This window comes from Zingiber officinale, chromosome 7A (assembly GCF_018446385.1).
Source record: "Zingiber officinale cultivar Zhangliang chromosome 7A, Zo_v1.1, whole genome shotgun sequence".
NCBI classification, from domain to species: domain Eukaryota; kingdom Viridiplantae; phylum Streptophyta; class Magnoliopsida; order Zingiberales; family Zingiberaceae; genus Zingiber; species Zingiber officinale.
Genome location: NC_055998.1, coordinates 79,588,440 through 79,611,590, shown reverse-complemented (window position 1 = coordinate 79,611,590; position 23,151 = coordinate 79,588,440). Strand labels below are relative to the sequence as shown.

Sequence of the window (23,151 nt, the reverse complement as noted above, 5' to 3'; positions counted from 1 at the left end):
CATTATGTGGCATCGGTCGCTCGACATTGATTGGGCCGAAGTGGCTCTACCAAATGGTCGAGATGTTGACACCGGCCGAATACCAGACTTTTGAATCTTCGGCGGCGACGACATAAAAGCAACTGGTGGCACACAAATAGTTCCCCGAGGCTGACTCGACAAGGATGGTGTCCGATCCGATGACGTAGGGGGAACGGTCGCCGTGGCGGGGGATGGCGTCGAGGTTTCAACCCGTTCGGCGGAAGGAAGGTGCGGGCTAGTCCTGGTGGGGGTCCGCACCACGGAAGAAGCAGATCGTAATGTTGCCTCATCCCAGCGCCTCTTGCGACTTATCAGTGGTTCCCCGGAAGAGGCCGAGTCAGACATCCTCTCAACCAGAATCACCGGTAGCCGTGCGGAGGTAGGATTCGATGCACCAACCGTTCCACCGATAGGCGTCCGGCTGGCTATCCTTACGCTCACTAAGGCTGGCACTCCCTCGCTCTCCCCAAGCGGGTCTTCTTGTGAGCTGATCGACTGTACACCTCGGCTCTCCAACTCGGCACGACCTCCACATTGATCTCAACGTCCGCGAGCTTGGCTTTGCCGGCCAGATGTGCACGCAACATGACTTGGCCTACAAAAGAAAAGGAAAAAAATCAATTAGATTCAAAAGTTATAACCAAGAAGGAGTGTATTTAGGTTGGATGGAAGCTTCGTGCGGATCGGGCTCAAGCCGAACACGTAGAGAACCCCCTCGTGTATCAATTTGTGAATATGGTACTTTTGCCCAGCTAATTGTGAGGTTGCATGGAGGTAGTCCGATTGACTCTTGTATTTCCTAAGCTTTGGAGGATTCGACACCTCTAATTACCATCCGGTCGAGAAATCGGGACGATCGGGGAATTTGACAAAAAAGTAGTAGTCCCTCTAATGTTTATTGGAAGACGACATTTTATCAAAAAAAGACCAAGCCCACTCGGGCTTGGAATAACAAGATCCCCAGCTCGGACAATTTGGGATGATAAAAATAATGGAAGAGCCGAGGAGTAAGGGGGATGTCGTGCAGGTGGAATAGAACGACGACCCCGCACAGCAGCCGAAAGGAGTTTGACACTAGTTGGTGGAGAGAAATACGAAAATATCTATAACAGTAGAAATAAAAGGGTGGATCGGAAACCGCAGCCGGCGGTAAATTGGTCCCTGAAAAATGTTATGAAATCGGATGGCGGTTTGGCTAGACGGTTAAAGATAGAGGGAAGACCAATTTGATAGTTAGGTGGAATTTCATATGTGGCCCTCAAACTCTCTGCATCGCCTGCGTCAAACCTATAATCAATGGAAGTGTATCAGAGTCCAGGGACGACGATGGGAGGTTGAGATGAGTTTGCCATCGAAAGAACAAAGGAACAAGATCGAAGATGAATGATAAAAGAACAATAGACCGAATCGATCGAAGACCTTACAAGGAAGATCACACAAAATCGATCAAAGAAGCGGGAGATTACCAGAGTACAAGGAGATCACCGACGAAGAAGCAGAATGCCACAGCGGCGAAGCTCGAAGACGAAGGTACGAAGTGGAGAAGATGACGACACACATGAGGCTTATAAACCTCACGGCCGGTCGCTCTCAACCGTCCGATCCAAGGTTTCGAAAACCTAGACGAAGATCTGACCGTGAAATTCAAAAGGGCCCTAGTCATGTCAGCAGAGGATATCCACCTAACTTGTCAAGTGTGCGACGGAAGAAAGCGGGCCACGTGGCAGGCGGTTACCAGACAACATTTAATGAACTTAATTAGAAGGAATAATCGTGTGCTCAACCATAATTGTTAAGGATTTGCATAGGTTTCGAGAAATATGGATGACGTCCGGATGACTACGCTCGCTCGAAAAAGCGTATTTGGAAAATTCTCGAAAGTATTGCCACTCATCGTCCCAATCTGCATAAGGTTACCGGACAGATCGTCCATGTGCCATGGTTAAACAACGACCGAGCGGTGTTGGTTGATGTGCTGATCAGATATTAGGGGCCGAACACTCCGATCGGACGCAGAACTCACCAAGGAAACCAGTGGTCCAGTCAGTCGAACATGCAACCTCCTTCAACTAGACTTGAGCGGGAGGCTTGTAATGCGGTGATAAATGAGAGCTCACTTGTCAGGGGTCAATTAACACAGTGTCGGTCAGAGTCAAGGCGATCAACGTCAGGGCTTACGGAAAGAGCCTTGGCCAAAGGTGGCTGTTTGGTTATCCTGGTCGGCAAATGAGTGACCGAGTGGATCACCCGGCCGGTCAAACAAATGGACATCATAGGCCGGTCAGATGAATGGACAACCCATAGTTGGTTGTTTTGGTCAGCAGGAAAACGAGCCGCTCGGATCGCCCGTCCGGCACAAGAATGACACTACACAGGAGGAGAAGAGAAAACAAAAGAGAACACTCTATCTATCATCATTAAATACGAAGAAGCCAAGACCAAGAAGAACACTTCATTTATCATTAATGCATAGAAGTCAAGACAAGAAACATTCCTCTGACAATTAATATCATTAAATAAGGACAGATGAACAATCACAAAGAAATGTATAAAAGAGTACATCAAATACGAGGGAAGGTAAGATTCATCTATTTCTCAAATACTCATTCTCTTCCTGATTCTAACTTGAGTGTCGGAGGGCTAACGCCAATGACCTCTTCCTGGTTTGATTTTATTTTACAAGATTGAAATCTTCATCCTGTCAGTAGTCATCTCATCCCGACTTTCAAACTTCCTTCATTTGTACATAATCACATATATTAAAAATTGACCAATAGAATATTCATCTTTATTAAACTTTAAATTTTAATCTTAGTAATTATTATTTTTTTTATTTTTTATTTTTATTTTTTTGATAATTTATATATTCTGGCTTTTGGTTCAATTAATTTTTGAGGGGGATGATCTGACCCACATACCGACTATCAAATAAATCAAAAAGTACATTGCATTGTAATTGATATTTAAATCATGAGTATATGATAAACTATTTGAGCATTATAATGTTGCACCATGACCCATGAGCTTGTAGTTATTCCTTAAAAAAAATGATCAAGTAATTCTGAACTTGAGGTGAAAATTGATGAATCAAATAATACTAAATCTAACATAAAAATATTAAACCAAATAATACTAAACCTGAACTGATAATTATTCTTTAAGTACTTTACAAATGATAATTTATTGATAGTTACTTGAGAGAAATGACATTGATGATATGTTCTAGCGTCACGCCGTCACCTGGACTATATCATTCGCCCGAGGCCTGATTCAATTGGTTAGTATGAGATAGCGTTACTATCATAGAGCAATAGTTTGAATTTTGATAAAATCAAGAACTGATGAATTATAATTTTTTGATTTATCTTTTCACATATGGTCATAGTATCCTATCTGTGTGAAACCATTAGATGGCAGATTTCACTTTAACTACGGACTATATGCATGCAATGGTCAATAAGTATGTATACATCACCTACACAATTAAATATGATGAAATCGCAAATGGAATTCAACTAACTCTATAAAAATTAATTAATTCATCTAACTCCATAAAAACCCAAGATCCAATCGATTAATTAAATAAGATATATTGACATTACCTCGAGAACGCTCCCAGATAAATTACAAGGGCTCCAGTTCCAACTTAGATATTTTATGATCTCTGATGATAAAAACATGGAGTCATTGTTATCTCCAATCATTAAAATTTTGAATGAGATTTTATTAGAATTTTAACATGTCATATTAATATTATAAAAATTCATTAAAACATTCTCAATCATTAATATTTTGAGAGAGTTTTTTTATAATTCTCTCCATGCATACTACATCAATTTCAATACAAATATACTATTCTTTCCATAATTTTAAAAAACTTACATATAATTTTTTTATTTAATATTTTTATATAGTTTTCATTTGATATTTTAATTAATTATAATCTTTAATTTAATTTATTTATAATTAACAATTAATAAATTAATTAATTTATAATTTTTAATTTAATATAATATAATTTATCATTTTTTTAAATATTTAATTATTTTATAAATTTAATTTAATTATAGTCAATTGTATATTTTTTTAACTTATCTCAAATATATTTATTTTTAAAATAAAAAAAATATAATTCTAATTATTACTAATTATTTATAAAATAAAACATTATAATTAGCTCATCAAATAATTTATTTTAAAATTATTTAAAAAGGATCAATCATGTACATTAATTATTGACTCCCCTTCAAAGAAAAAAAAGATTTGAAAACTCAAACCTGCTCTTAAATTAAAAACCCCAAACCTTACCTACACAATCATAAAAACTTTTTTAATAAGATTTTTAAATTTTACAAACCTTTGACAAAGTTTACATTAGAGATGCTCTTAGATTTCTCTGACCGACCTCACTCATCTTAGAGTTTAAATTTATGAGCGTCTTCTTAGACAAGACAAGAGATAATCCGAACTATGCCGATAAGTTCTGCATTACTTTCAACTCGACTACGCCAAGTAGGTGATATTGAATGACCTCGTAATGTAAAAAAAAAAAAAAATTAATTATTTTTAATGATTATTTCTAAGATAATTGATCTGATTTTATGAAAATTTTTCATCGATTATTAAAATTAAAAAGAAAACGTATGTATATATATATATATATGTCTCAATAATTTTTAAGGCCCTAAACTAAAAAAGAATTTAAGATTATAATATTTTTTAAATAAATATTACTTTTTAAAAATAATTTTTTTATATAAAATAATATTAAAATATTAATTTTATTAATAAAAATTAAACGAACAATTTATAGATTATTTTCACAATTAAGATTATGACCAATTATGTCACCTAGTAATAACTTTATATTGTGTTCATTTTTTTTATTAGTAAAAATTTAAATAAAAAATTCTTATCGGTTAAACTTTTCAAAAATAATTTATTAAAAATAATATATTTATCTAATGAATATTTTTTATTAAATAAATAAAGTTAAAATTTATCCATACATTATTAAAAGTACTAACTAATTAACTGATAATAAATTATTATAATACCATTTTTATATACATTTTAATGGCTATTTTAAAAAAATTATCGATCAATTTAATTTTGATGAAGGAAAATCTTGATGCAATAGTAAAGTCTTGTAACAATAGACCTTTCTCGAATAACAGATATATTCATTATATACAATAGACCTTTTTCTAAGATTCCGTATAGATAGGAGTTTTATGTAATTTTTTTTTATCAATTTTAATTTTGATAAATTATTAATTAAATTTATTTAATAAAAAATATTTAATTAGTAAATATAGAAATAATAATGCAATATAAAATATACTTTGACTCTTAAAAATATTTTTAAAAAAAATCAATTATTAATAAGTATGAGTAATGAATATTTTTTAATTATTAACCAAACTTAATTTTTATAATAAATTAAATTTTATCAATAAAAATTAAAAAAATTAAAAATTACGGATCAAATTTTAAGAGAAATAAAAATAAATTAACCATAAAATCCAACTCTAATAATAAAAAAATAAAACTATCAATCAAATTTAATTTTAAAGAGTAGAAATTAAAAATAATTTCAAATTTAACTTTAATTTGATAAATTTAAAATTTTAAATTATTAATCAAATTTAATTTAGCTAATTAAAAGTTTCAATGAAAATAAATCTGGTCTAAAATTTAATTTAGCCATAGTTTTTCAAACTCTCATAAATTTCTTCAATGTAAAAGGGACCCAAGGCAGGCTTTTGAGTCGGCTGCGGGTGGTGATTAACCCAGAAGTGCAGCATCTTTTCGCTGCACATTCTATCTGGAGAAAAAATTTAGATGCTCATAATTAGGATCGAATTATCTTATCATGGCATCATAATTCAGATGATAATTTGAATATCGGGACTGAAAATCTGCCAACATTTAAAATTGCTTCTTTCAAAGGGCAATTTCATGGATCGAGCCCAGTTAACAACACCAGTAAGCTTGAGTTCTAAGCGTGCATGCATGTAATTAGAGATAGAAGATGAATTAATCTTCATCCTGGAAGTCAGAATCCTCAGTCGCATCATCATCATCATCTTCCACCTCGTTGGTTTCCCCTTCCGAATCACTCTCCACGTACACAGCAGCTTTGGTTCTGCTTTCTCTCTTCGGCCGAGTCCTTGCTGCTGCCGCTGTCGCGTCGTTGGACGAGGAGCTGCTGCTCGAGTCTTCATTCCTTGGTTTACTCAACACGGATCCACTTTTCTTGTTGAAAGGAGAGGCCCTCATTTTCCTGACCTTCTGACTAGTAGTAGTCGCCTTGCTGGCCTGAGCGGGACCTCTCTTCCTGGTGGCCTTGGCAGTTTCATTCTTAGGCTTTCGCCCTTTAACTGCTTTCACTGATGCCTCCTCGACGACGTCGTCGACTTCCTCGATTGTCGGCATGAGGAGTTGTTGCTGCTCAGGTTCATCGTCCTCATCAGACGAGAGGGCGTAAGTTGCCTTCTTTGCAGCAGCATTTCTGCTGGGCTGTTTCTTTGCCTTTCCTTGGTCTGATACCACTGTGTCAGTTTCCATGGCTCCATTATCAGGGGAAGAATCAAGATTGTAGGCAGCAAGTCGGTCTTTCAGCGCAAGTATTTCTTCATCTTCGTCACTTTCTTCAACCGTTTGCTGCTAATAGAATAGATGATCCAATGACCGAAGTTACTACTAAGCTGGAGTGGACGTGCAAGAATGGGGAGGCATAAGGTGAACTGAACTGACCTTTTTAGCGGGAGCTTTCTTGGATTTCTTCTGACCTCCTGCATCAGTAGTGGTAGCACTAACAGATAATTTGTTTGCGGTATTTTTTCTTGGCTTCTTAGCTCCTTGTTTAGAAGGTGCAACCCCGGCGATGTGATTCATTCTCATTTCCTTCCTCGCTCCCTCTGCCTCAGCCTCCTTCTGATCGAGTTTCTGATTCAGGTGTAGATAGATTATTCTTCAGTAAGACAATTGTGCTGGTTAAGAAAAAAAAGGAGTGGAAACAGCAGTACTCACATCGAGTTCCTCTTCTAATGCATCGAGTTCCCTCAACCATAGAGTTTGAGGAGATGTTCTTCTTAACTCATCTACCTCGGCTTCTAGTTTTTCTTTTTGCGCACAAAGCTCTTGCACTTTTTCTTCAGTCAATGAATCGATTCTCATAGACATCAGATAGTCATAGTCACTGGCTAGGGCCCCGCCCTTTCCTGGCTGTGGGCTTTCTTCTTGTTCTCCATCTTCTTCGCTGGCTCCCGCAACAGCAGCGTCGATGCCTTTTGTTTTCTTTGGGAAGGGAGTGAAGCCCTTCTGCTGCAGCTCGAGGAATAAATCTGCTCTCTTTCGCTTGTTGACTACTATCTCGTCTCGAACTACGCCCAGGATGAACCTCGCTTTGTTATCCAACTTCAGCAGATCCAACTCAAGATTGTTCAGCAGCGCTTTCTGTATGGCATATGGCAACGGTGGAGAGGTCGTTAGCATAAGACGATCTGAGATAAACCAGAATTAGTTTTATTTATTTATTTACTTATTTGTTTTTTCAGATTACTCACCTTTCTCTTCTCATAATATACGAATCTCAGTGCAAAGAACTCCTCAAGAACTGCAAATAAAGTTCTTTTAGTTATACGAATTGCTTAAATGACAAGAATCCCATCATGCAAATAAAAAGAACTCACTCTGCTCGGGACTATCATATTTCTTAATGACGGATTTTGAATCGAACAGGTGCATGTTGGTGGTGCTAATGGTAGTTGTCAGCTTAAACTTTTTCTCAAGCCCTTCTTGCCGCGCAATGTTCATATTTTCCTCAGTCACAGAAACCTCGAAGTGTACTGTTTTGTCGTCATTGTGTTCCCGGTAGTCCTGTGAACAATCGATATTGAAATGCATTAGTTTAATTCTGTTTGTAGACTTCAAAAATTGAAAAAAAAACAAACCTTGATGAAGGGTTCCTTGATCTTGTCGTTCCCAGTCATCGAAGATTCGAGAAATTCCTTGTAATCCTGGGTCCATCTACGAACGGGCAACTCCGTTACCCTGAGTGTTGTGCTATCAATTTCCTCTATGAGACCGGTTATTGTGTAGGTCAAACCACCTTCCTTCGTTGCGGATTTCTCTATACGACCCTGATTGAGCAATTCCAACAAGAAACTGGTTCATTATACTGCATAAATATAATGAGGCAAATGCTTTATATCACTGACCTTAAATCCTCGGTACCAGGGGTCCATAGGCTGCATTGGTTCATTGTTCAACAATCGCTTAACATTGGCAACAATGTCTTTTGGATTGTAGTTAGGAATGTAAGAACTCCATCCAGTTCCAATCCCTTCGCTTCCGTTGACCAGAACCAAAGGGATGATTGGCATGTACCTGAGATTAACATGTATAAGTGCTAAGGAAACTCCTCATTCAAGATAAAGTCAGAGCCTTTTAGATGTGTACCAAGAGGGTTCGATTGATTGCCCATCCTCATTTAAGTAGTCCAGAAGAATATCATCATCCTTTGGGAACAAAAACCTAGTGATGGGAGCCAAGCAAGTGAAAATGTATCTTGCACTTGCATGGTCTTTGCCGCCCTATGATTAGATTATAAAGTAACTGGTTATACACCAAGACATATTGCAAATGCAAGGTCATTTACTTTTCTCAAAACACACCTGGTGTCTGGTGCCAAATTGCCCTTCAGGTTGCAAAAGATTTATGTTGTTACTCCCCACAAAATCTTGGGCCATGGCAATTATGGTAGTAGCAAGGCTCTGTTCGCCATGATGATAGGCGGAGTTCTCGGAGACATAGCCAATGAACTGGGCAACCTGTATTACAAAGATAAAAGGCAAAGCATAATTAATCGAACACCTATATTTCCAATCAAAAGCACTTGCTATACCTTGGCTTGCTTGACAAAATTTCTCTTGAATGCACAGAACAAAATTTTCCTTTGGCCTGGTTTCAAGCCGTCAACCATTGAAGGTATTGATCTTTGTAGATCAGCTCTGGAGAATAGAATCAGTTCCTTGTTGATGAAATCACTGTATTTAATGAGCGTTTCTGATTGATCGAGATAATTCTCAGGCTGGTGCAACAAATGAAATGCATTTGTTAGCGTTGAAGAAGGAAATTTAAGAGTGTTAAAAGAGTGAGTGACTAGTCACCTCAAATTGGCGAAGCCAATTTTTTCTAGCCTCAATCTTTTTCTTACTAAATGCTAACTCAATCGATTCACCATCCTGCGCATCCATCCATACGAATTCCTTTTTATGCATGCCTATGTTTCTAAAGTACTCTTTTCCTTCTTCTGATTTACTCGTGCCTAACCCCTGAGAAGTAAATAAAATGAAGACAACAACAGTGTGAGGATGAAAATTCTCTACACCAGCAGTACACTGACAGAAGCTTCGTAGAATCAATGGCAAACCTTATAGTACTTGATTGACCAACCATTTGAATTTCCTCCCAGACTTTCTTTCCACGCTTCAAATTCGGGCATGGAATAGAATGAGAGGACAGTTTTGGTTCTATTATTAGTAGCCTGTGTAAACAAATATAATTTTTTTTATCAACTCAATCATAATCATTTCTTGTGATCCATGATTCTTATAGATTAAAAAACATACCTTCAAAAGTGGAGTTATGAATTCAACCATAAAAGAGGGCACTTTTAGCAATGAAGGCCAAAATGTATGGATAAAGTTAATGAGCAGTCCCTTGATGTGGGAACCATCATGATCCTGCGGAGAAGAGAGACCATTTGCGGATGTACTAACAAAAAGCTTTCACATTTGTTAGGAACTGGGTTAACATTTCTGATCACAAACCTGATCTGTCATTATCATTAGATGGCCATATCTCAACCCTTTAGCGCTATCATACTCCTTTCCGTGCTGCAAACCAAGAATTTGCTTTATGTTCTGGATTTCAGCATTGTCCATGATTTGCTTGTGGTTCGCTTCTCTGACATTCAGCAGTTTCCCCCTTAGTGGAAACACACCATAATAGTTCCTGCCTACCACCGAGATGCCAGACATCTGGACGTGAAACAGGGAAGTCAATTAAACCCTGAAAACTTTGGAACGGAAGAAACTGAGATAAATGTCCTTCTAAAGCTAAAGCAAACTCACAGCAAGAGCCTTGGCTGAATCTCCTTCAGTCAATATCAGTGTGCACTTGTCTGAGTTCCTTCCTCCAGCATCATTAGCATCCTCAAGCTTAGGGATGCCTGTAATTCGCTGCCTCTTGGCACCGTCTGTCTTCTTCAATTCTTTGCTTTGCTTAAAATCAGCCCATGTGAGCAGCGTGTTTACAACTCCGGACTTAGCAACTGTCAGCAAAAATCAAACAAACACATTATTTATTATAGTGGATGTGAAAATTTTCGAAGCAACAGCAGCTGTCAGGACTTAAGCTAACCTTTTTTAAGGAAATCCTGTGAAAGCTCACATTTCGACCCAAGGCTTCCTTGTCGAGTGGTCAAGGTTTCTTTGGTTTGAGAATCGAAGGCAGGGTTGTCAATGAGTGCATTGACGAAAACCCACAAATGACTTTTCACATTATGTGCTTTAAGGTTAGCATTCTTGTTTTTCTTGTTCACTATGCTGATTATGTGATTTGTGATTTGAGTAGTGACATACTCAACGTGAGTTCCACCTTTGATTGTGGCTATACCATTTACAAAGCTGACCTGTTTGAACAAAACAGACACACACACACACACACACAAAATCAATTGAAATATAGTAGCTTACACCATAATGATCAAAAGGGACTTTGTATACCTGCTGGAATTGCCCTTCACTTAGACTGACGCAAATTTCCCATCTGTCATTTACCTTCTCTGCAATCCTGGTAGAGTTTGCCACGAAAATGTCACCTTAATATTTCTTAAAAATTCTGAAATTAAGGTAAGAACTCAGGTTTCTCTTATCCAACCTTGGAAGTGGTTCAGATTTATTTTTTGATGCGGACTTAAGGTACAGGTTGACATAATCGGAGAAACTTTTCACGGGTACTCGTTGTCCATTCAACTCCACCTTGACAGATTTACCGAGAGTTCCAGCTACATCAACTACTCTCTTCTTCATGAGAGCAACCACATCTTCTTCAAGGTGCGCCATGTTGAATTTGGCCAAATCTGGCCTAAAAGTGACCTTAGTCCAGTTTTCCCCTTCCTTGCACTTCGTAATTGAGGGCTCAGATTTCTCACTCATGTTATCGTTAAACACCTTAAAGCAAAGGCCAGAGAAAAATTTTAACCCTAAAAACCATCCCAGAAGGAAATCATATATAAAAATATAGAAAAGAAAACCCTAGTTCCCATTTTCGTATATCCATGTTAGATGTATAGAGTGAACAGTAGATTCATCTAAGAGTTCAAGGAAACTCCAATCCAACGCGACAAACAGAATCGAAGGCATTTTGGAGCACGAAATCAAGACGAACACGTTGAGACCAAGGGAAATCGCCAGTACCTGCTTGTACTTCTTCAGCCTCCGCCCGTCAGCGGTCTCGATGACAAACTGGGTGGAGAATATGTTGGCGAGCTTGGCACCGTACCCGTTTCGCCCGCCGGTAGTCTTCTTGACGTTGTCGTCGTAGTTGCTGCTGGTAAGAAGGTGGCCGAAAATCAACTCCGGCACGTAGACCTTCTCCTCATGATGGATCTCGATTGGCACACCATCTCCGTTGTTGTAGATGCTGATTAGGTTGGCCTCGACGTCGATCACGACCTTCACGGCGTCCATGGAGGGGTCGCGCTGCTTGTTGTCAGCGGCGTTGACGAGGATCTCGTCGAAGATCTTGTAGAGGCCGGGGACGTAGGTGACGGGACGGTAGACCATCTCGCCATTCTCGAAGACCCAGAGGCTCTGGGTGTGCTTCTCGACGGATCCAATGTAGGTGTCAGGGCGGAGGAGGATGTGCTCCAGCTGCGTCTTCTTCTGGTAGATCTGCTCGATGGTCTTCTTTCCTACAGCGGCAGCGGCTCCCAGGGCGGCGTTGTGAGCGGTGCTCGACTGGAGGGGAATCTTCATGGCGGCGGCCATGGTGGACACAGAGATCGTGTCTGCGGGAGAACGAAATGGGAAGAGTCGAAAATGGGAATGGAAATGAGGGGCAGATTCATTAATAAAAAAGGTTCAGGAAAGGGGACGATTGCAACGGTCCAGTGATTTTGAAATTTGAATTCGCACTGTGATGACGTGGCCGAGGCGGATCGGACTGGCGTATCTGTAGTATTTGAATCCGAAAAGGAAGGATCAACCCGATCCGATCCGCATCTTATTCGATTGCAACTTAATATAGTAAGCCTTTTTATTATATGAAAGTGCATTTTAATTTTCTTCTTCTATTTTTATTATAAGAAAATGAAATATTGAACGATAAATAAATGAAAACTTAAGCCAGAGACTTAAATAATATATTTGAAATGGGATTGATCATCTTTGAAGGCGCAAAGCTAAAAAGTCAGAAAGGTGGTAGTTTTGTTGATGGGATAAAGACCTCATTCTTTTTTATAAAACAAAAATCAAAATCATGGAAGGAGTTTCTGGTATTGGTCCTCCGACGCTCAAGTTAGAAGTAGGAGAGGAAAAAAATGAGTACTAAGGATAAAAATTTTTCTTACTTTTCATCATACCTGACATCCCTCTTTTATATCTTTTCTGATGACTCTCCATCTTCCCTTGTTTAATGATATTGATGGCCGACAGAGGATATCTTTATTTTGTCTTCTCATTTAATGATAGATGGAGTGTTCCATTTGATTTTCTCTTTCCTTTATTAATTATCTGTCTTTTACTCTTTTATTATTTTATTGATTCATTATGTCTATAATGCCAACGTCATTCTCTGAGCCAGACGGGTGGCCCGCTCGGCTCGGGCTCCCGATCCGCTTAGCTTGTTCTTCTATAGACCGAGTTAACTATATTTATTTACTCAGATGCTCGATTGGACAAGGATCCCTTTGATCGACCGATAAACCACTTCCCACTCGGGTGTAGGTCACTGCTCGACCGCTGATGAAGACAAGGGTTTAAGGTCGCCGTTCGACCGCTGATGACGACAAGGGTTTAAGGTCGCCGCTCGACCGCTAATGACGACAAGGGTTTAAGGTCGCGCACTCGACCGCTGATAAAGACAAGGGTTTAAGGTCGCCGCTCGATCGCTGATGATGATAAGGGTTTAAGGTTACCGCTCGACCGTTGATGACGACAAAGGTTTAAGGCTGCCTCTCGACCACTAATGAAGACAAGGGTTTAAGGTCGCTACTCGACCGCTGATGAAGATAAGGGTTTAAGGTCGCCGCTCGACCGCTGATGACGACAAGGGTTTAAGGTCGCCACTCGACCGTCGGTATAGGCTGAGGTTTATAGTCGTTGCTCGACTTACTATGTCCGACTGACTCATGAGTCTGGAATGCTTGTGATTTTATTCATATTTGTCCTGCATTTGGAAGACATGTACGCATATACAGGTAAATACAATTATTCATACACCTCTTAACCGACCCTATAGGGTTAGAAATGGTTCGCACTCCACGGTCGTTCCAGCCGTCTTTTGTCTTCATCTTCTAAATAATATGCTCCCGAGCGAAGTTTTTGCACGACCTTATAGGGTCCCACTAATGGAGCTTCGAGTTTGGTGACGTCACCGACCGACTTTATCCTCTTCCATACTAGATCGCCAACCTAGAAGGACTGCGGGATAACCCTCCGGTTGTAGCTCTACTTTATTCGCTGCCGGTATGCCATTAGTTGAACGATAGCCTTGTCCCGTGCTTCATTGACTAAGTCTAACTCCATCAATCTCCGCTTGCCATTCTCCTCGTCGTAGCGCTGCACCTGATCAGACTCCACTCCGACTTCCACCAAGACTAGTGCTTCACCTTCGTACACCAGATGGAATGACATCATGTCAGTCGTCTCCTTCGGGGTCGTGTGCAGGGCCCATAGGATGTTAGGAAGTTTGTCGACTCAGCTGCCTCCTGCATAGTCGAGCCGAGCTCACAATCCTCTGAGAATCTCCCGATTGGTGACTTCCGCTTGGCCGTTGCTTTAGGGGTAAGCTACCCAGGTGAAGGTCTGCTGGATACCATAGCTTTCATACCATTCTTTGAGCATTTGATCGACAAATTGCTTCTCGTTGTCTGAGATGAGCCGTCGGGGGATGCCGAACCGACACGAGATATTTTGTCAGACAAACTTGATGACCATCTATTCACTTATCTTTGCTAATGGTTCGGTTTCCACCCATTTTGAGAAGTAGTCCACAGCGATGGGCAGGAACCACTACTGACCGGTTGCCTAGTCGCACTCTGCGTCCCATTGGAATCTTGTAGCTCGACGTAGTACTTTGAAGAATGATAGACTTCGATCAGACGTCTTAGAAATGAACCTTGAAAGCGCGGTGATCCGTCCGGTCATTCGTTGGGCTTCCTTCAAATTGCGAGGTGGAGGCGTGTGTTGCAGAGCCTTCACCTTACTTGGATTTGCCTCGATCCCTCGCTTGGTCACGATATATCCGAGAAAACGACTGCTCCTTGCACCGAACATGCACTTGCTAGGGTTTAGCTTTATTCCATAGGTTCTTAAAGTTTGGCACGTCTCCTTGATGTCTGTACAGAGGTCAGTCGGTCAGAGGGATTTTATTAGTATGTCATAGACATAGACCTCCATGTTTCGGCCGATCTACTTTCGGAACACTTTATTCATTAGTCTTTGGTAGGTGGCTCCGACGTTCTTCAGTCCAAACGACATGACGTTGTAACAATAGGTTCCATCGACCGTGATGAAACTGACCTTTTCTTGATCTTCTCTGGCGAGTGGTACTTTGTGGTAGTCCTAGTATCCGTCGAGCATGCATATTAATTCGCAGCCTGCTATAAAGCCCACTATTTGATCTATCCGAGGCAACAGATAGAAGTCCTTTGGGCATGCCTTGCTTAAGTCGCGGAAGTCGATGCAGACCCACCATTTATTGCCTAGCTTGGAGACCAATACCATGTTAGCGAGCTAGCTTAGGAATTAGACTTCCCGTATATGGCCGGTTTCTAGTAATTTTTCTATCTCTGCCCGGATGATCATATTTTGCTTCAGGCTAAAGTCTTTCTTCTTCTGTTTAACCGGCAGGGAGTCCGATTGGACATGTAGCTCGTGATGAGCCACATTCAGAGAAATGCAAGACAATTCCTGCATCGACCAGGCAAATATGTCATAATTCTGTCTAAGGTAGTCGACCAACTCTGCTTTTTTCTCGCTTTCTAGATCAGCGACGATAAAGGTTGTCGGCTCCAATCGGTTTGGATGGATCTGGACCTCCTCCTTCTCATCGTAGGCTAAAGTAGGAGGCTTCTCCATGATAGTGCTCACCTCCAAGCGCGGCGTCTTCCGGGCGGCTCGTGTTTTTGTTTTGACCATCTCGACGTAGCAACACGGGGGCGTCAAACTGATCGCCTCTGACCTCGGCCATCTTGTCCCCCACCGAGAACTTGATCTTTCGGCAGAAAGTGGATACCACTGCTCGGAACTCATTCAGCGCCGGTCGGCCCAGAATGACATTGTAGGCTGATAGCGCATCCACCACAATGAAATTGGTCGTCCGTGTCCTTTTCAGTGGCTCTCCCCTGAGTGAGACAACCAAACGCAGTTGGCCGATCGACAACACTTCATTGCCAGTGAGCCCATAGACTGGAGTCGTCATGGGCAGTAGATCGCCTCAGTCAATTTGCAGCTGATCGAACGTTTTCTTGAATATGATGTTCACTGAGCTTCCTGTGTCAATAAAGGTATGGTGAATAACATAATTAGCCATTACCGCTTGGATAATCAGGGAGTTGTCATGGGGGATCTCTACCCCTCCAAATCCTTCGGGCCAAAGCTGATCTTAGGTCCCTCAACCTTCTCCTTGCTACAACTGACCGTGTGAATTTCAAGCCACCGAGCGTGCAACATTCTCGCTCAATTAGAATCACTGTCGGTCGGCCCCCCGGCGATCATTCCTATCTCACCCAGTGTAGCATTGCTCCTATTTTCTTCCTCTCGAGTTGAGGGTCGTCTTCATTCGGACTGCTCCCAAAAAAGACTTGGATTATTCCGTTGAGATTGATTGTGGCGTGGTTCGACCGTTATCCTTTCGTCTTCCCTTCGCCTAGCTGATCGGTGCCTATGTCTCCGATCGGGCGACGGTGATTGATGATACTGTCTTCTTGGGGTCGATTTGCTAGCCAGGTAGCAGTCCCGGATATTATGAGTCATCGACTGATGGAAGGAGCAAAACATCAGCGTCCATATTTTGCCCATGGAGGCTTTTGGGCGTCCGGTCCCAACGTGTTGCATGACATGCACCCTAGGCTCGTGTTGTGGTTGAGTTCCTCCCGATCGTGGCCCCTTAGGAGGCTGATGGCTGTTTAGTTGACGCCACTCGGACGCTATCGCTGGTTCGGCTGGTGCCTCTTTTTTCTTTGCCCCTGAGCTTCTTCTACATTGATGTATTCATTGCCCCTTTTTTGTAAATGGCCAAAGTCCTTTGGTGGCTTCCGAATGAGTGACCGGAAGAATTCTCCTTCAATTAGCCCCTGAGTGAAAGCGTTTACCAATACATTCAAGGATATTATCGGGATGTACATCGCCACCTGATTGAAGCATTGGATATATGCCCTTAAGGCCTCTCGCGACCCCTGCTTCAGCGAGAATAGATTCATGCTCATCTTTTGGTGGTGACGACTACTAGCAAAGTGATGCAGGAAGGCAACTCGAAAGTCTTTGAAGCTGTGGATCGAGCCGCTCGGCAAACGTTTGAACAAGTGTTGCACCAATCTAGATAATGTGGTAAGGAAGACTAGGCATTTTACTCCGTCTGTGTATTTGTGCAGTGTGGCCGCGTTGTCAAACTTGGCCAGGTGGTCGTCGGGGTCGGTCGTCTCGTTATATTCCCTAATCGTCAGGGGGATATAGTGCTTTGGCAGAGGGTCATTTATAATTCCCTCTGAAAATTGTTGATTGAACTGTTCGGGCGAGTCGTAATCCCTGGGTTTTCTTTTTCTTGTACTTCGAACGGGTGCCTCATTAGAGGATGATCCCTGATCTTTATCCATGCATCCCCTCTCTGCTGGAGCCCATAATAGGGCCTATACATTAGGGGCTTCCCTATAGGTATCGATCGACATCTTGTTCAATTCTCGAGCGAATTGTTGTTCAGCCTGCCACCCCATTATTGAGGCTGCAGGTTCTTGCACTTGACGATGGACAAAGCCTTGTTGTTGTTGCTCCACTATCTTTGTCACTCGAGCTTGTATCAGTGCGTCAAGCTCCTCTTGCATCAGCGTTACTGTCGTGAATTGTCCAATGTCTTCCATCTTCTCGTTCGAATGCAGGTTACGATTCTCACAGATAACACCAAAATTATCTTGTCCGAATGTGCGAAGCTGGAAAGCCGGGGAGGTGGCAGTTTCACTGACGGGATGAAGACCTCACTCCTTTCTACAAAACAAAAACTAAAACCAGGGAAGGGGCCCCTGGTGTTGGCCCTCCGACGCTCAAGTTAGAAGTAGGAGAGGAAAAAAGTGAGTACTAAGGATAAAGATCGTTCTTGCCTTTCTTCATACCTGACATCCCCCTTTTATACCTTTTCTGGTGACCCTCTATCTTCCCCTGTTTAATGAATCATCTATTTTTAATGATGTCTTGAAAGGAAAATCATCAAAGGTTAATTTTATTGTGGATAGTACATGATCTAAAGAATAATTAGTAGACATCATGTGGGTAAAAGAGAATTGGTAAAAACTACTGAGGTGGTTCTAATAGAGGAAAATTTAGGGCATCTCGACTCCTTGGTCTCCTGGCCTCTCAAGCCTCCCGGCTCCTCATCCTCTCGAGCCTCCCAGTTCCTTAGTCTCTCAGCCTTTCATGCCTTCTGGATCCTTAGTCTCCTGTCCTCTCAAGCCTCCCTACTACCTAGCCTCTCGAGACTCCCGACTCCTCAATCTCCTAGATTTTCAGGACTCCTGACATCTCAACCTCTCGTCTCCTTAGTCTCACCTCGACTCCTCGACTTCCTGTCTCTTTGGTTTCTTCTCCTTGGCATCGACTCGGTGTAGGATCCTTTCAAGAAACGAATAAATCATCGCATAAATATCAGATTATTTCAGGAAAAGAACAAATCATTGCACAAATCTCAGGTTATTTTTGGAAAAAGGTAACATGAACAAGTTTCACATTATTTCAAGAATTAAATAATGATAATATAAAAAGAGGAATAGAAGAAAAAAGTTGGTGGTCTTTCTATAAAAGGTAGCCCTTTTTGACATACAAGGTACATACACACCCTACGTACATCAAAACCATAATAGTCATCTTCTTCACCCTCTAACTTGAGCGTCTGAATGCCCACACTGGAAAATCCCCTAATCGTCATTGTACCCTCTTCTTCTAGTTTATCTTCGTCTAGGTTCCTAACCATACCATCATCCTCGTTGTTTTACTCTGCGATGAATAGTTAAGTCGGCAATATAGCCAAGTCACTAGTGAATCACACATCGATGTTCATGAGCAGGATTAAATTGTCGTTGTCTATGGGAATATGAGTTAAGACCTAAATTGAAACATGAAGATGGATGATGTCGGAAGACCTAATGTCATTACTTTGGTAACAAAAGATTTTGACAAGTTGGTAATGATGATGGTGCAGGCGATGTTAACGGAACAACCCTTAGAATTCCCATGGTACCAAATTGCTACCCTAGTCGCTTGAAGTGACACCAATACATCAGAACATACTTTGGCCTATGGAATGCCACAAACTGCTTCTTTTATATCGATTGGTAAGTTCTTCGTTAGAGAACCTTATGTAGAATCTTAGGATGCAACCCCTCATCGAAGTTTTCCAAGGGGCATATGCCCTAAATTTAACGGATCGAAAGCCCCTTGAGGTCCTCCGTTCTCAAAAGACATCTTCCAGGATGAATTACCCAAGCACTTTTGGGTATTACAGATCGAGAAATATGATGGTGCTATAGATCTAGAAAATCACATATGTAAGTTTGAGAACATTTCTTTATTACACCAAGTGTTGAGTTTTCTTAGCCACTCTCTTAGGTTCCGTGCAGAGATAATTTAGTCGACTCCCTACCTCTTCTATTTGGACCTTTCAGGAATTTAAAATGTCTTCATGCAACACTTTGCGACCAGTCGAAGGTATCAGAAAACTCCACATGATTTGTTTGCTCTCAGATAGAAATTCAAAGAACTTCTGAAAGAATACTTGTAGTAGTTTAATAGAGTAGTCATGGATGCTCCCTCGGTTACCCCAGAGGTGCAGCTGAGTGCTTTCTCTCGAGTCTTGGTTAATTGATATTTTTTCAGATCTTTAGTAAAAAAGTCTCCAACTAATTTCGAAGGGTTATAAGTCCATTCCCTTAAATATATTCAAATTAAAGAAGCCCAGTTAGCAAAGAGAAAAGAAACATCGACTCCAGCTCCTGTCCCCACTCATCAAGATCGGAGAGCTCCTCCCCCACCCTTGTGAAATCGGGAATTCACAAATTGGAGGAGAGAAAAAGTGGTTAACCCATGGAAGTAGCCTCGATTCTTGCTCTCAAATCGAGTTGATAATCCCCAAGGTGACTCAGTACTATGCCTATCATCAATCAAGCACTCACTCCATTCTATATTGTCAATAGTATGTAAAGGAGTTGAAACGAATAGCTAACTAGCGAAATGGAAAGAGGAAGTCTCCTGAACCCTACAAGCATCGTCGCCACCATACCGATTGACCTGCAAGTCGATGATCCTATTCTCCATCAAATGAACCTCGAGGCTTTTCTCGGTCTCGACAGAAGCCAAAGAGAAAGATACAAGCGAGGACAAGATTAGTGCTCGAGGAACTGTAAACATAATCTTGGACGGATCCACGAATGGGGACTCCACTCAAGCCCGAATGGCTCATGGAAGAAAGCTAGAAAGTTACACTATTAGAACCAGTTAAGGAAGATGACAAGGTCCTTCCATAAATTTTAGACCCAAGGGTTTACAGGAGTCAAGGCCCCCATGATGATGATTTAGTAATTGAAGCCTTAATCATTAATTATTAACTAAAGAGAGTATTCAATGACACTGGTAGTTCTGTCAATATCATCTTTAAAAGTGCCTTTGATTAGATGCGGCTAGATGGCAAGGTGCTTTATCCCATAGATACTCCCCTGTATGGTTTCACAGGACATAAGATATAGCATATCGGTCAAATTAACCTCTTCCTTTTCTTAGGAGAGGAGCCATTAGTATGAACTCGACAAACATCCTTTGTCATCGTAAATACTACCTCAACCTATAATGTTATATTGGGAAGATCGACATTAAGTACCTTTCAAGTGGTAGTCTCTACTTTTCATCAAAAAATCATATATGCGATAGGAAACCAAGTAGAGGAGGTAAAAGGTAATCAACTCATGGTGAGAAAATGTTATGTGGATATAATCCGAATTGACTCATGCAAACCAACCGAACTCAAGATAGTACTGTCCAAATCATCCAAAAGACACCAATGTCCTTACTAGAAGAGAATCACAAAAATATGTGGATACATCTCGACCGACTAGATGAGGTCACTTGAATAGCTGTTAACTTCTATTCAGAGCTAAAACAAAAACTAATTGCAAGCCTCTTACGCAATTATGATGTCTTCGCCAGGTTCTCCAAGGACGTTACAGGCATCTCACCCATTATCTTGGTTCATTGGCTGAATACATTGCCAGAAGTTAGACCCATTCGATAAAAGAAGCGTAACTCCTCGTCAGAGTAGGATCAAGTAATTTAGATAGAGATCACCAAGTAAATGAAATTTGGACACATACGAGAAGTTTAATTCCCCACTTGGCTCGCTAATGTGGTGTTAGTGCCCAAACCATGAGGAAAATGGAGAGTTTGTATCGACTTTTGTGACATCAATAAAGTTTGTCCAAAAGACTGCTATCCTTTACCCTGTATTGATCAATTGGTAGACTCTACTTGCGGTTGTGAACTTATATGCATGTTAGATGTTTATCAAGGATATCATTAGATTTCCTTAGCTTCTAAAGATCAAGAAAAGGTTAATTTCATAATTGTGAATGGAACCTTTTGTTATACTATCATGTCATTCGAATTAAAGAATGCAGGAGCAACCTATTAACAACTCATTGATCTAGTTTTTAAATTTCAAATTAGGATAAACATTGAGGTGTATGTTGACGATATTTTAATTAAGTTTACACAATCTGATACCGTGATCTCATATATTAAGGAGATGTGCTCTACACTCAAACAATATGAGCTTAAATTTAACCCTAATAAGTTCCTATTTGGGGTTAAAAGAGGAAACCTTCTTGGATACATTGTGACTGAATGAGGAATCAAGGTAAATTCTGAAAAGATCCAGATGCTCTAGAACATGCCTCCCTCATGTAATCTCAAGAAAGCACAACGATTAGTCGGGTGTATTACAACACTTTCTTGATTCATCTCCTATTTAGCTGATCAAAGTTTACCTTTTTTTTTTAAAAAAATATTGAGAAAAGCTTCTAAGTTTGAGTGGGACCAAAGTGTGATGAAGCTTTCACAGAATTGAAGGAATATTTGTCCCGATTACCTTTACTCTCCAAGCCAATAATGAGAGAGATATTTGGGTATATTTATCAACATCCGAAGGAGTGGTCGCTATAGTCCTATTCCAACAGGAAGATGGAATACAACACCTGATTTATTTCTTAGGATATTTATTAAAAAAAAATTCTAAAAGCAGATACTTTAACTTAGAAAAAATTAGCTCTTGGACTGACCCTCGGTGCCCATCGATTAAGGCTGTACTTCCATGCTCATCTGATCACAGTCCTTACAAATACTAATTTTGTACGAGTGTTAACTAATCTGAAGGCTCAGGAAGGTCGATTAAGTGGATTACTGAGTTGAGTAAAGCTTAGGCCTTAGCGGATTTTTTAACAAAAGTTCTTGACCAAGAAGCAGACAGAATTTGGAAGATTTATGTGGATGACTCTTTTACCAGGCAAGATAACGAAGTCTGGAGAATACTAATATCCCCTAAAGAAGATGTGCTTGAACTTTTTGTTTGGCTCAAATTCCTAACATTTAACAATGAAGTCGAATATGAGGCCTTACACATAGGACTTCAAGTAGCAAAGCAAGTCGGAGCCTCTAGAATAATCATCTACTCAAATTTGCAGTTAGTGGCTCAATAGTTAGAATGAAGTTTTGAGATCAGAAACGACTGATTGTGATTATATGTTGACGCTTTTGAAAAGTTAAATGGTGATTTTCAAAAATTCACTCTATAAAAGATTCCCTGAGCCAATAATCAAAAGGCAAATGAATTGGTCAAACTAGCAAGCGCACTAACAAGTTGGAGAACGGACAACTGTGTGTCTCAGATTTTATTGGTTTCTTAAATTGAGCAAGCTTCAAGTTATGATGAGTTCGCCAATTGGAAAATACCCATCATTACTTATCTCAAACAAGGAATTATGCCTGCTGATTCTAAATCAGCTTGACCGCTCAAAAGAAGAGTTTCTTGCTTCACTTTAGTTAGGGATATGATGTATCGATGATCCTTCTTGTACCTCCTCCTCAAGTGTCTTAATCCCAAAGATTCCAATTACGTAATGAGGGAAGTTCATGAGGGTATTTGGAAAATCATATTAGAGGACGAACACTTGCTCAGAAGATATTATTAGCTAGGTACTTTTAGCCGACATTGCAAGTCGATGCTTCTTGATTTGTCACAGCTTGTATTCATCGCTAAAAGCACCAAAATCTCTCTCACATTTCAACAGAGTGTTTGAAGACTTTCACTGTGTTAATCCCCTTTGATTAGTGGGTCATAGATATTGTGGGACTTTTTCCAGTTGGACCTCAAAAGAAAAAATTCCTCTTGGTAACTGTTAATTATTTTTATAAGTAGGTTGAGGCTGAAGAGTTAGCCTGAATAACTAAAGATGTAGTTGAGAAATTCCCATAGAAGAATATCATCTACTAATATGACATCTTCCACAAGCTTGTCTTCGATAATGGTCAACAATTTTAGAGTCGACGACTAAGAAAATAGTGTGAAGGATTTAGAATTCAACAA

The 23,151-nt window shown here is 40.3% G+C and overlaps 1 protein-coding gene across 2 annotated transcripts; it reads right to left on the bottom strand.

The window, feature by feature from the left end:
- Positions 1-5,917: 5,917 nt before the first annotated feature.
- On the bottom strand, positions 5,918-12,136 carry LOC122001612 (DNA topoisomerase 2-like). 2 transcript variants are annotated; one of them, XM_042556444.1, is made up of 19 exons: positions 11,511-12,136; positions 10,972-11,264; positions 10,818-10,884; positions 10,453-10,723; positions 10,164-10,363; positions 9,861-10,070; positions 9,660-9,773; positions 9,461-9,574; positions 9,198-9,362; positions 8,933-9,118; positions 8,703-8,858; positions 8,488-8,621; positions 8,247-8,415; positions 7,980-8,168; positions 7,719-7,905; positions 7,593-7,642; positions 7,057-7,482; positions 6,781-6,972; positions 5,918-6,690 (listed from the first exon to the last, which is right to left on the bottom strand). In XM_042556444.1, the coding sequence occupies exons 1-19, from the start codon at positions 12,081-12,083 to the stop codon at positions 6,061-6,063; spliced, it is 4,326 nt and encodes a 1,441-aa protein (XP_042412378.1). In that variant the 5' UTR covers positions 12,084-12,136; the 3' UTR covers positions 5,918-6,060. The 2 variants fall into 2 exon arrangements, with proteins under 2 accessions (XP_042412378.1, XP_042412379.1); XM_042556445.1 differs by having other exon boundaries at positions 5,918-6,687; positions 11,511-12,135.
- Between the last annotated feature and the right edge of the window lie 11,015 nt (positions 12,137-23,151).

Excerpts from the sequence above, each read along its gene's own strand:
- LOC122001612 (XM_042556444.1), bottom strand. The coding sequence starts at position 12,083 with ATGGCCGCCGCCATGAAGATTCCCCTCCAGTCGAGCACCGCTCACAAC. Across the intron at positions 10,885-10,971 it reads AAATCTGAACCACTTCCAAG|GATTGCAGAGAAGGTAAATG; the intron begins GTTGGATAAGAG and ends AAACTCTACCAG. Across the intron at positions 7,483-7,592 it reads TATATTATGAGAAGAGAAAG|AAAGCGCTGCTGAACAATCT; the intron begins GTGAGTAATCTG and ends TATGCCATACAG.